The following is an 11,665-nucleotide window of genomic DNA, read 5'->3' as shown; positions in this document are numbered from 1 at the left end:
AAGTGCCCTGGGTAATTCTCCCTGGGCATCCTGTGCAGGCTGTGTCTCTCTGGGCATCTCCCCTGTGCAGAGCATGACCTTGGGCATTCTCCCTCTGCTTTCCTGTGCAAGGTGTGTCCCTGGCATCCATCCTCCCTGTGCATCCCTGTACAGGATGTGTCCTGGAGCCTCCTCCTTGTGCATCCCTGTACAGGATGTGTCCTGGAGCCTCCTCCTTGTGCATCCCTGTACAGGATGTGTCCCCGAGCATCCTCCTTGTGCATCCCTGTACAGGATGTGTCCTCGAGCATCCCTGCGTGAGCTCCCAAGGCCTTCTCCATCTGAGGTGTGCCCCGGTGATCTCCACGTCCGGGTCCCTCCCATGCAGAGTGCGCCATGCTCATCCCTGAGCCCACTCCTGTTCCCACCCTCGTTCCTTTCCCATTCCCAGCCCCATTCCCATCGCCATCCCCGTTCCCGCCGCAGCGCCTTCTGCCGGCGGAGCTAATCCCCCCGCTGCCCGGCCTTTGGTAGATGCCGCCGCCTCCCCGCCCCACCGTTGGTAGGCGCCGCCGCGGTGGCTGCCGGGAGCTGTAGTCCCGGGGCGGGAGGACTGGCAGTCCCGGCGTGCCCCGCGCCGCCGCCGTGGGTGCGGGTCCCGGTGCCGGTGCCGCCGCTGCCGCTCTGCGCCCCCGGCCCGCCCGCCCTGTCCGCGGCCGCCATGGGCTCCCTGCTCAGCCGGCGCATCGCGGGCGTGGAGGACATCGACATCCAGGCCAACTCGGCCTACCGCTACCCGCCCAAGTCCGGTGAGGGCCGCGGGGACCGGGGAGGGGGCCAGGCCGTGCCGGGCCCGGTGCTCCGGGGCCGGGCGGGGAGGGGGCAGCGGGAGCGCTGTCACCGGCCTGGGCTGTCACCGGCTCCGGCTCTGCCCGGCCGCGCTGGCGGAGAGGCCGTGGATGGGTGTCCGCGGGCACAGCGGCTGCGCCGGGCCGGGCTGCCCGGGGCTCGGTGCCCGCATCCCGGGCTCGGTGCCCGCATCCCGGGCTCGATGCCCGCATCCAGGGCTCGGCTGTCCCGCCGTCCCCGCCCGGGGCCCGGGTCCTGCGGCGCTCGGGGCCGCTCCCCGCGGTGGAAGTGCGGCCCCAGCGAGTGCGGCGGGGCTCGGTGGGGCCGGGAGCGGAATTGGCTCTGGTTGAATCCAGGATGGCCAAATTCCCGCATGACAACCCCGTTTAACTCCTTAAAATGGCAGTGGCTCTCACCTAGGAGCTGTTGGGCTGACACAGCCTGCTGGCTGGCTGTTTTCCACAGGGAATTGTTCTGAAGGCTTGGAGAGTTGTCAGTGCCCCTGTGTGCAGTTGGGATGAGCCCATGACTCACCTTGTCTTGGGCTGGCTTTGAGATTGACCAGGTTTAACTTGTTTAAAGTGTTTTATTTATTCTTCTCAGAAAAGAAGTGGTCAGGGGAACTCAGGTACTCTTTCCCCCTGCAATATCCATTTGCTTACAATTTTTTCCAGGTTTTGGTTCTGTCAGGGCTTTTCCAGGCAGGCTGAAGAATTTGCAGAGCAGCAGTTTGGGTCTCCTCACTCTCAGATACAAAGACTTTTCATTCAGAGATTTAAGTCCTGTGTGTGTCCGTGACCTGCTGCTGTGACAGCCTCAGAGGAGCCAGGACCCCTGTTTGGGTTGGAGGGGGTGCAGGATTATCTCAGATAGAGTCCTGTCACTGTCACACCTTGTCTTGTTGCAGGTTGGCCTTCAGCAGGAATGGTGGTGTGGAGGAAGTGGAAGGGGGAAACCTGCCTAGAAAAGTCCAAAAGCTGTGTTGGCTCTCTTAGAAAAGATAACTGCTATTTTTTAGGGGAAAGGCAAATGTCCCAGTGTGGCTGCAGCTGGAAACTGGAAGTTGGTGGTGTGTTGGGTTTGGGGCTTGCCAAGGTAACCCCATCACACTCCTGAGGTTGGGTTTGTGTGGTGCCATGCTCCCTGAAGGGGATCTGTGCACCCTAATGCTACCAAAGAGTGTTCCATGTGTGACACCTCCCTTGTGGAACTGAGCAGCCAATGCTTTCAAGCAGCTGGTTAAATGAAAATATTTGTGTTTCCTACAAAGGCTCTGGATGCAATTAAAGGCTTGCTAATTAATTTTCTGTGTCATTTTCTTGTGCTCTTTCTGAAAGCTGGTGTTAAGCCAGCTTTCTCTTTACATTCTTTGGGTTTATCTGACAAGGATCCTCTTGACTTTGGGGAGAGAGAAGAGCTGTTCAAGATCCAGGCAGAAGAAGAGGGGGTGAGGTGGAGGCTCAGAGCCCAGAGCAGTGAGGGCTGTTGGATGGCAGCTCCCCTCCCTCCTGCAGCGTGCTCAGAGGGACAGTGTCCTCTGAGGCCCTGCCATCTCCACAGTGATTGTCTTGGAGAGGGGAAGGTTGGTACCAAACCTGGCAGTGGGGATGACTGGAAGTGAGTGAGTACAGTTTTGATTCCAGGAAGCAAGCTGGAAGTAGTACAAAATGTTCTTGGCTAAATGTTTGCTAGTTATTTCTCACTGGACACTGCTGCTGTGAGCCCTGTCTGGAAGAAGCTGGTTTTCCATGGGCTGTGTTGGGTGTGTGTGCTGGAGAGTGAGCCTGACACACACTCCTGGCTCTGAGATTACCCTGATAGGCTGAACAAGTGGTGAGGGAAATACCTGAGCTCACCCATCCTGTGTGCAGCACTGTCCTTCTCCTTCTCCATCCTAGCCCTCCTTGTCTCTGATTTCAGCAGACCTTGAAGTGTCTGCTCAGCTGCTGTCCATGGCATCAGTTGGAAGGATGAGGGTTTGTGTTTGATGAGGGAGCAGATGCCCCCTCCCAAGGACACACTGTGCAAGGACATCAACCCTAAATGCAGGTGTCTGGCTGTGATTTCAGCTGCATGTCAGCCTGCCTGTGGACAGGGACGGTGACTGAGCCTTGTTGAGTCACAGCTGGTTGCAAAGAAGAGGTGAATATTCACTTCTGCTTTATTGCCTTTTGATGTGGTTGTTGCTGGGTCAGTCACCTGCCCTGGGGAGGTTGGAGCAGATTGCTGTGGAATTCTCCTTGGTCTCCATGAGCCAGGCCTCAGTGAAGCAGGTTGTTTCACAGCTTTGTTGGAAATTGTGTGCAGTTTTGTAGTTAAAAATCCTCTGAAAATGCCCTGCTTCTTCCTCCAAGGCTCTGGGTGGGATCATCTACATTTTTCCTTCTACATCTGGGTGACTGAGGCTGCTGTAAGGTGATACCCAATTTCCTTGTCTGACCCCTCTTTGCTGGTACTTTTTAACCAAAATTTCTTGCTTTATGGAGCCCGTGCTGGCATTGTGCCTGCCTGATGGGTTGGGAGGAAGGCCTGGTTTGTACAGAAGAGTAAGTGCCTCTGTGAAACAGGCTAAAAATGGGTATTTTTTTCCCTGTTTAGCAGGGAACAGTTGTGATCTCTGTGGTGCTTCAGTGCTTGGAGCAGTGAAAGGATCTGCCATGGCGCTGTTGCTTTGGAGCAGTGAGCAATGCCCCAGTGCTTCCCACAGCTCTGCTCCTGTTCCATGAGCCCTTGGGATGGCTCTCCTCTGGAGCAGGCTCTTGGAAGAGGATTCCCTGGAGATTCCTGGCAGGAAAAAAGGAAGTGGATTGCTCCTCTCTGAAGCTGAACTGCTTTGTTGTTTGGGAATGAGGCTTTAATCAAAGAAAGAGTGGTTTTAAATAGGAGAAGAGTATCCAGAGTCACACCCAGTGCATCCCTGTGCTGCTGTGTGCCATGACAGTGTCACTGTCCCTGTGTGCTGGCTCGGGCTGTGCCTGGGACTGTGCTGTCAGTCTGCCATGGTGGTGACTGTCTGGCCGAGTAATTAAACACAACCCAATTTCTATCACTTCACTGTTAATTGTATTAATGGTGAGAAGCCTAAATGGGCACCTAAATGTTAATGAATGTTGTATGGCACAGCCATGCTGTGATGGGATTACAGTTATGTCCCTTCCCAGCTCATCTCCTGTGCATCACATCCATGTGTTGCATGGATATGGGATTAGGATGCTGGCTTGGGGAGAGCTAATTATGACTGGGCAATCTGGTGCAATTATGATAATAAACCCCCATCACTATGTTGGACTAGATATAAAGTATTTTGGTGTCATTTGGTGCCTTGGAGGAGCCTTGGGTTCCAGTTTGGTTTTGCATGGGCCAAACGAGTGAGTCAGCCTTGGCTGTTCTGTGTCCCAGTGGTCCCAGTTTTTCCAGCCACTGTAAAGTTTTCCACCACAACAATTTCTCTTACAACCACTGCCTGGGCTTCATCTACCTCGCTTGGTCATGTTCTCTTTTATCTCATGCTGCTCTGTGCTTTGTGCTGATTTACTCTGGGGAAGTAAAGCCACAGTTTCTTTGTTCTGGCATTTTTATCCTATTCCATCCTTTTTTATTTATGTGTGATTCTTTTCTGGTCAGTGTGTCACTGCATTTTCCTGCAGGGTTTCTGTTTGTAGCAGAGGATCTGTGGAGGATCAATTCAAGGATTTTTTGCTTTTCCTTTTTCCTGCCAAAGGGGATGGCACTTAGCATTCTCCTTGTGCCCATAGCTACAGAGCTGTGTGTAAAGCTGGCCTTGGAACACCTGCTCAAGGTGGTTTTATAGCCTGGGGGAACATACAGGAACAAGGTAGCCTGGCCAAAGTTCTACAGCTGTCTTTGTACTGGATTTTCTAATGCATAGAAAATGTATGCAGGCCTGTTAGAACCACTAAAAATCCTAAATGTCACAGTGACTGCAAAAGAGGATGCCTCATATTTTCCATCTGGAAGTTTCCTTTTCATTTTAGTCCTTAGTATGATATTTAAGAAATGCTTTCTTCAAATGCTCTGCCTCCAACTTGGGCAGACTCCGAGGTGGTTGTGACAGTGGTTGGGAGGATTCCTGCACAACTTTGGTTTTACCTTGAGAGCTCTGAACTTGGGGTGTCATTGTAGCAAGTGCTTTCCGAAAGCTTGCAACAGAATATCTTTTTCTAGCTGCTGAAAACTGTGTTATAAATTTGTGGAGACAGTGTGCTGCCATTCTGGTTTGTTTGTCTGTGGAGACCTCGTGTGCGTGGCAGCAGTGGCAGAGCCTGGGGTTGTTCTGATCACCACTGTGTTCCCTCTGAGCACCCCGCAGTGGTTCTCCCTGTGCTCCTTGTGCCTGGCACTGTGGTTCTTGTTTGCTTGTGAAGGAAGTGCCTCGGGGGAAAAAACCTCTCCTTCACGTTGCAGGAGGTGACTTAGCAAGGAGATGAAGAGAGTTCAGTCTGAAAGTGGAACTGAAGCTGTGATTCCAGCTACTGTATTTGTGAGAAATCCCAACAATTTGGTAGAGATGTCAAAAGTAGTTCTTAGTGGAGCAGTGACAGTGTGGCAGGTGCCTTGAACGTGCTGGTTTTGTGTCTGAGTGTTGTTCCAGTGGAGCAAGAGAGACCTTTTCAGCTCTGGAGATGCTCTCAGACCATATCCTGGGCTGATCCCACAGCGTGGGCAGCAGGAGTGGGGGGATTCTGTCCCTCTGCTCAGGTGAGACCCCAGCTGCAGAGCTGCCTCCAGCACAGAAGGGATGTGGAGCTGCTGGAGGGAGTCCAGAGGAGGCACCAGCATGATCCCAGGGATGGAGCAGCTCTGCTGGGAGGAAAGGTTTGGGGTGACCTCACTGTGGCCTTGCAGTGTCTGGAGGGAGCTTAGAGAAAAGATGGGGCAAGATTATCTGCAAGGGTTTGGAGTGGCAGGACAAGGGGGAATGGCTTCAAACTGACAGAAAGTAGGGTTAGATTGGATATGAGAAAGAAATCCTTCCCTGCAAGGGTGAAGAGGCCCTGGCACAGGTTTGCCCAGAGAAGCTGTGGCTTTGGCATTCCTGGAAGTGTCCAAGGCCAGGCTGGACAGAGCTTGGAGCAGCCTGGTGTCATGGAAGGTGTCCATGGCAAGGAGTTGGAGCTGTGTGATCTTTAACATCCCTTCCAGCCCAGACAATTCTGTGATTCTGGTGTCCAAGGCCAGGCTGGACAGAGCTTGGAGCAGCCTGGTGTCATGGAAGGTGTCCATGGCAAGGAGTTGGAGCTGTGTGATCTTTAAGGTCCCTTCCAGCCCAGACAATTCTATGATTCTATAATTCTGTCTCACTCACTGGATAGGAGGGAGTTCTCTGACTCTGATCCCAGATAACCAGCTGCTGTGGTACTGAGACATCCTGCACAAGCATTGTCTTCTCAGCTGATCAAATAAAATGTTGCAAAACATACTCCTGCTTGACCCACATAAAATGTGGAATCTGCTCCTGAACTCCAGCCTTCAGTGTGGTTTTCTGAACCTCAGTGCATACACATACCACCGTGGTGGATCTCTGGTGGAGAGGCACTGTCAGCCTGGCTGTGCTTGGAGATTATATACAGATTAGTTTTTTAATTTGTTGCTTCTGGGAGGAGTGGGAAAAGATTCCCTGTCATTTGGGGCACTTACATTTGTGTCCAGGAAATGACTGGATGGCACTCAGTGCTGATCTGGTTGACAAGGTGATGATAGGTCACAGGTTGGACTAGATGGTCTTGGAGGGCTTTTCCAACCTAAATGATTCTGTGATTTTGTTATTCTGATTCTGTAGGACAGATTCTGAGTAGCTGCTGGACCTGTGCTGAAGGTGATTGTTGTATCTGGAAAGAAGGACGTGTTTCAGTCCTACAAACATCTGGGTGCTTGTTAGCTGAGCTCAGCAATAGCTGAGCCCTCCCGTCATCATTAAGGCACTGCCATCTGTGCAGAGTGAAAAGAGCCTTTCTTGAAGCATAAAGGGAGAAAGCCTTAATGGAAAAAACAGGGCCATTCATGAAAACCCTTCCATTTCAGAGTAAATCCTGCTTGCTCCTAGCTAGTGGGACTGCAGATCTCTCCAGAATGTCTCCATAGCCATTCAGATGATTAGTTACTGCTTCTGGAATGCCTCATTTTAACACAAATTTATGCTGTCTATGCATTGCACCCAGGGAAGCAAATGTACAATTGGCTCAGTCCTCTCATCCCCCACTCTGAAACTTGAAGGGAAGTGACTTGGATGGAGCCTTTCATTTCAGTTCTCTCCTGATACTTATTTCTCTGAAAGTGTACCTCTGGGAAGTTCACATTTGAGAGTGTTTTCCTGAAGTCTTTCTAGGAGGGAGCTGCATTTGTGGTGCTTTCACACACCTGAATTAATTCTGTTCATTTTACAGTCAATTCCATGCTCCAGAATCCCAGTGACCTTGCACATGCCTTGTATCCTGCAATTTTCACTGTAGTATAGTGCATCATCTTAAAAATGAATGAAACAAATTCATGGTGAAACTTTCAGAGCTGACTTTCACTTTAGTCAGTCCCTGTTTTCTCTCCCAGACATCCATGTTTCTGCATTTAGAACAGCCAGCAATATTAATTAAATCAGCATCAGGGTGTGCAGTCTCCAGCACTCCCAGTAAAGGTTTGGAGTAGTTCTTGTGTGGGATATGGGAGTGAAAGACAAACTTTGCCTAACAGGAGACCCTCAGGCAGTGCTGAACTTTGCAGTGGGAGGAAGCTCATCCCTCTCTGAGCAGGCCATGGTGTTTGTGGGACTGGGCTTCACATTGGGAAGTGAAGAAAACAGGAAGAATTGGCCAGAATGGAGCAACATTGGAAAGAGCTGACTTTTCCTGCTTCCTGTCCCTTCTCTGGAAAACAAGTTGAAATGGAATTATCTCCACTGTAATTTTTATTCTAGGTTTTTGTTTTGTTTGGTTGGTTTTTTTTCCTCTTTTCTCCTACTGTTGGCAGTGGACCTCAGTACTACAGGGAAGGGGTGAATAAGCAAGTATTTTCTGTGTCTTGTGGCTCTTTTGTACTTGTGAATTTAAAACTGCACAGATTTTCCAGGAAGCACTCATTTAGAGGATTTTTTTTTTCATTCTCTTGTATTTTGTGTTTCTAGGAAACTACTTTGCAAGTCACTTCTTTATGGGAGGTGAGAAGTTTGACACCCCTCATCCCGAGGGTTACCTTTTTGGTGAGAACATGGACTTAAACTTCCTTGGAAATAGACCAGTTCAGGCAAGTTCCTATGTTCTGTCTGTTTTACTCTTTTTTATTTCCTGCCTGTTTTGGAAAATCTTGTGTAGGGTTTGTAGAGGAGAGTGGCACAGACCTGAGAGGTCCTCACTGCTTGGGGAACAACGCCATTCCAGTCTGTTCAGATGGATTCACTGAGTTCTCCTGAGAAGCTGAATTCACCGTGGAAGTTTATTTTCACTCAGGACAGAAAGAATTAGTGGTGGGGGAGGGAGAACAGGGACTGAGCAGCACAGAGTTTGGGACTAATTCTGCTTGCCTGCCCGAGCAAGTGTGAAACATGCTGCAGAGAAGGCTGGGAAGCAGAGCCTGAACTTCCCAAGGCTCCTGGGCAGGTTGGGTGTTCAACACAAGCTCTTTTCTGAGTGGCCTGACTGGTGTGGGGCAGTGTTAAGACAGACCCTGATGTTTTGTGGGTTTATACCTAGATGGGCTGCTCAGAAAATCCCTCCTTCTTTTTTCCTAGCTGGAACATAAATGTAATTTTGGGCCCACAGATGTCTGCAAGACTGTGAAAAGCTACTTGCTCAAGTGATTGGCTTGTTCTTGAAAAGGGAATAATGTTGTTTTGAGGGAAAGACAGGAATTTTATGCAAAGTGTAATGTTTTGGATTTCTCTTGCATCTCAGAACTGCTTAAAAAGAACGAAAAGGTTACAGAGGAGCCATTGGAGATGTTTTCTGAGTGCTGGAGAGGGAAGGGAAGAGCTGCTTGCTTTGTTCACTATATTCTTAGTTATTTCTGTAGCTTCCAAACATGAAAATGAGAACTAGAAGTCATGGTTCTAGTTTAATTAGTTATTTAATTTAATTACTTACGTGTCTCCTCAGAAAAGCTGTGACCATTAATTAATTCATGTTTGTAGTGCTTGGTGGTAGTTTGGAATCACCACTGCTTTTACAGGTGAGGGAAACTGAGGCAAGTTGGAATTGGAGCAGTTACAAACATGTTCTGCTTTCTGAGTTTCTCCTCAGGCTGTGCCATTGGTCACTTTAGAGCCACGCTCAGTTCACAGGATGGACAAGGAGGAATCTGGAAAGTCTTTGTTTAAGCAGGAAGTGCAGCTGGGCAACAGAATTAGCAAGGAGGGACTGGAGCTGGAGCTCTGTGGTTGCAGCAGTGCTGGGCAGGCCTGGGGGTGCTCAGCACATCCCCTGTGCCACGTCTGCTCACAGGGCCCTCCCTGCAGGGGCTGACCTGGCAGAGTGACATTACCTGCATGTCTCAGCCTGGGTTTCCTTGCTGACATCCCAGCACTGGGTTTCATCATTTCTCCAGAGGGGAGTGAGTGGGTGAGAGGCCATTAACACCGTGGGACATTGGCCAAGTAGGTTGAAGAGAAGGAGGCTGTTGTGGAATATAGTTTGCCTATGTAAAGTTAAAGCCCTTTGGCAGCTCTGATTAATCTTCAAGGAAAAAGAAAAAAAAAAAACACTCAAGCACTGAGCAGCAGCACTGTTTTCTGGACATGGGCCCAGTTCTTGCTTTGGAGTAAGTGAGGCCTTGCCTCATTTCTGAGGAAATGTGTTGGTGGTCCCTGGTGCCCAGCAGGCAGGTCTGCAGCTCTACAGGTTGTGATCACCACAATAAGCAGTTTCCTTTGCATTTCTCACTGGAGATCCTGTGCCCACTAAGGAGAATTACAGTCTGAAGCATTATTGTCCCTATTTAAAGGACAATCTGTGAGAGAAGATTTCTTGACTGTAGAATAGAATGAGGCCCCCTATCCCTGTCTCTTTTCTTTTCCAGAACATTTGCCCCATTGTTTCAGAATAAAAAGAGTTTCCCCCAGTAATCCAGGGTTTCAGCATGCTGATTAGCAGTCAGATCACTGCTTGCATGCTGCAATACACATGAAAGAGCTGCATTTCTTCTGCTCAAGCTGGAGGTGGATTCTTTAGTGGAAATAAAAGCTTGGGAGAGCAAGGCTTTCCTGACTGAGAATTCAGGGTGGAGAGAAAGACCTCATGAAAATGCCCTTTCTTAAAGTGTGCATTTCCAGTATGAGCTGTTGCTGGGCAAGGGCAGGATTTTCACTCTGAAACAGGCTTTATTTATCAGTAAATAAAATTTGCTATTAGTGTTCCTTGTGGCTGCTGTACTGAATACCCTGCAAGCTGCGTGCTTCATGATTTGGGTAAATTGCATGCTAGGTAACATGCTGCTACCTTTTATAATGTAGTAACAGAAGAATGATTTGCCTCTTTGTTCCAGTTTCCCTATATAACTCCAGCCCCACACGAGCCAGTGAAGACACTGAGGAGTTTGGTGAACATCCGCAAGGACTCCCTCCGACTCGTGAGGTACTGCCATTACCTGAACCTTTCCTTTTACTCAGCCCAGGGATCTGTCAGCCCCAGCCAAACTGTATTGGTAAGCTTTTGGAGAGTGGCTGATATCCAGATCCTTGTTGCTAGATATGTCCAGAGGTTTCTGTATTCCCTTTTGAGGTTCCAAGTGGTTTATATGCTCCTTATCCAAACAATCTGTTTCCAAACAGGACCAGTGATGTGTCTGTTTCTGCAGGACAGACTGGAGTGGTAAACAAAACCATGAAATCATTAGCACGAGCGGAAGATATTAGTCAGGTCAATAAACTTTACAGACAGATTCCTTCCTGCATTCCTGTGCAAGGAGAAGCAGAAGGGAGCTGATTCTGGTGCGAGTCACGGGTGAGGAAGACTGATGGGTCTTGAGTGAAACTTCCTCAGGTTTCTCCTGCTGCCAAGATGAAGTTTGGTCCTAGTGTTATGCATTTGTTTAGATGGCTTGTGTCCCATGCATGGGGGAAGGACAGTCATGGGGATGGGAGCTCTCACTGCTCCACGCTGAGATCTGAACCAGCAGAGCTGGATTAAAGCACTGGCTCACACTCAGACCTGCAGCTGTCCCCTTTCCAACAGATGGCTGAGGTACAGGGCCCAGCATTCAGTGCTTTGTTTGGGTCTGAGCACTGGGCAGATGTCCAGGCAGAGCCTTTCCAACCATCCTGGCTGGAGCTGCTCTGGATTGTGTGTCTGGGGCTGGAGCACTGGCAGGGCTCCAGCTGCAGCTCCCAGCCAAGGTGGCTCTGGGAGTGTGGTGTAACATGAGCACTTGGAGTCATAACCAAAAACCCTCAGTTTGTTTTTGTGTGAAAACAGATGTGGGTTTTTTTGCTTTGTTTTGTTTTAAATGAGCAAAACCTGTGGTTTCAAAGCAGATTGAGCATCCAAATAAGTGACCATTGGTGAACTGCTCTGAAAGCTCTTTGGTTTTTCAGCATAAGGGTACAGTACTTCTCTAGGAAAAAAGAGAAGGAACGTAAGCCAAATGGGAAGTGGCTTTTTCCCTGGGAGAGGCCTGGCTGTGAATGGAGCAGTTGGTGTGGTTTAGTACATATAGTTCTGTCATTCTGCTTTCTGTGGTCTCACGTCTCATTTCCCAGTATTGCAGCTCTGGACTCTTTGGAATGTGGTGTCCATGCACCTTGACAGTATCTAGGTTTTCATCCATCTAATTCCTGGTACTAGCAGTTCTTTTTCTGTCTCATGAGCTCTCACAGGCTCTTGTGCTGCTGCTGTGT

The 11,665-nt window shown here is 49.6% G+C and overlaps 1 protein-coding gene across 6 annotated transcripts in view; it reads left to right on the top strand.

Moving 5' to 3' along the window:
* The first annotated feature begins 579 nt into the window (after positions 1 to 579).
* MGRN1 (mahogunin ring finger 1) overlaps positions 580 to 11,665 on the top strand; it is a 49,405-nt gene continuing 38,319 nt past the window's right edge. For 3 of the 6 annotated variants that reach the window (XM_039732519.1, XM_039732520.1, XM_039732524.1), the window contains exons 1-3: positions 581 to 788; positions 7,964 to 8,082; positions 10,315 to 10,403. In XM_039732519.1, coding sequence (XP_039588453.1) covers positions 701 to 788; positions 7,964 to 8,082; positions 10,315 to 10,403 — 296 coding nt within the window. In that variant the 5' untranslated portion in view covers positions 581 to 700. Of the gene's footprint in view, positions 789 to 7,963; positions 8,083 to 10,314; positions 10,404 to 11,665 lie in introns of all 6 variants that reach the window. The other 3 variants (XM_039732522.1, XM_039732525.1, XM_039732523.1) reach the window with 2 other exon arrangements.

This window comes from Passer montanus, unplaced genomic scaffold, assembly GCF_014805655.1.
Source record: "Passer montanus isolate IOZ18808 unplaced genomic scaffold, ASM1480565v1 scaffold8, whole genome shotgun sequence".
Classification (NCBI taxonomy): Eukaryota; Metazoa; Chordata; class Aves; order Passeriformes; family Passeridae; genus Passer; species Passer montanus.
Note: the sequence above shows the minus strand (reverse complement) of the source record. Positions and strands in the feature narration are given on the sequence as shown.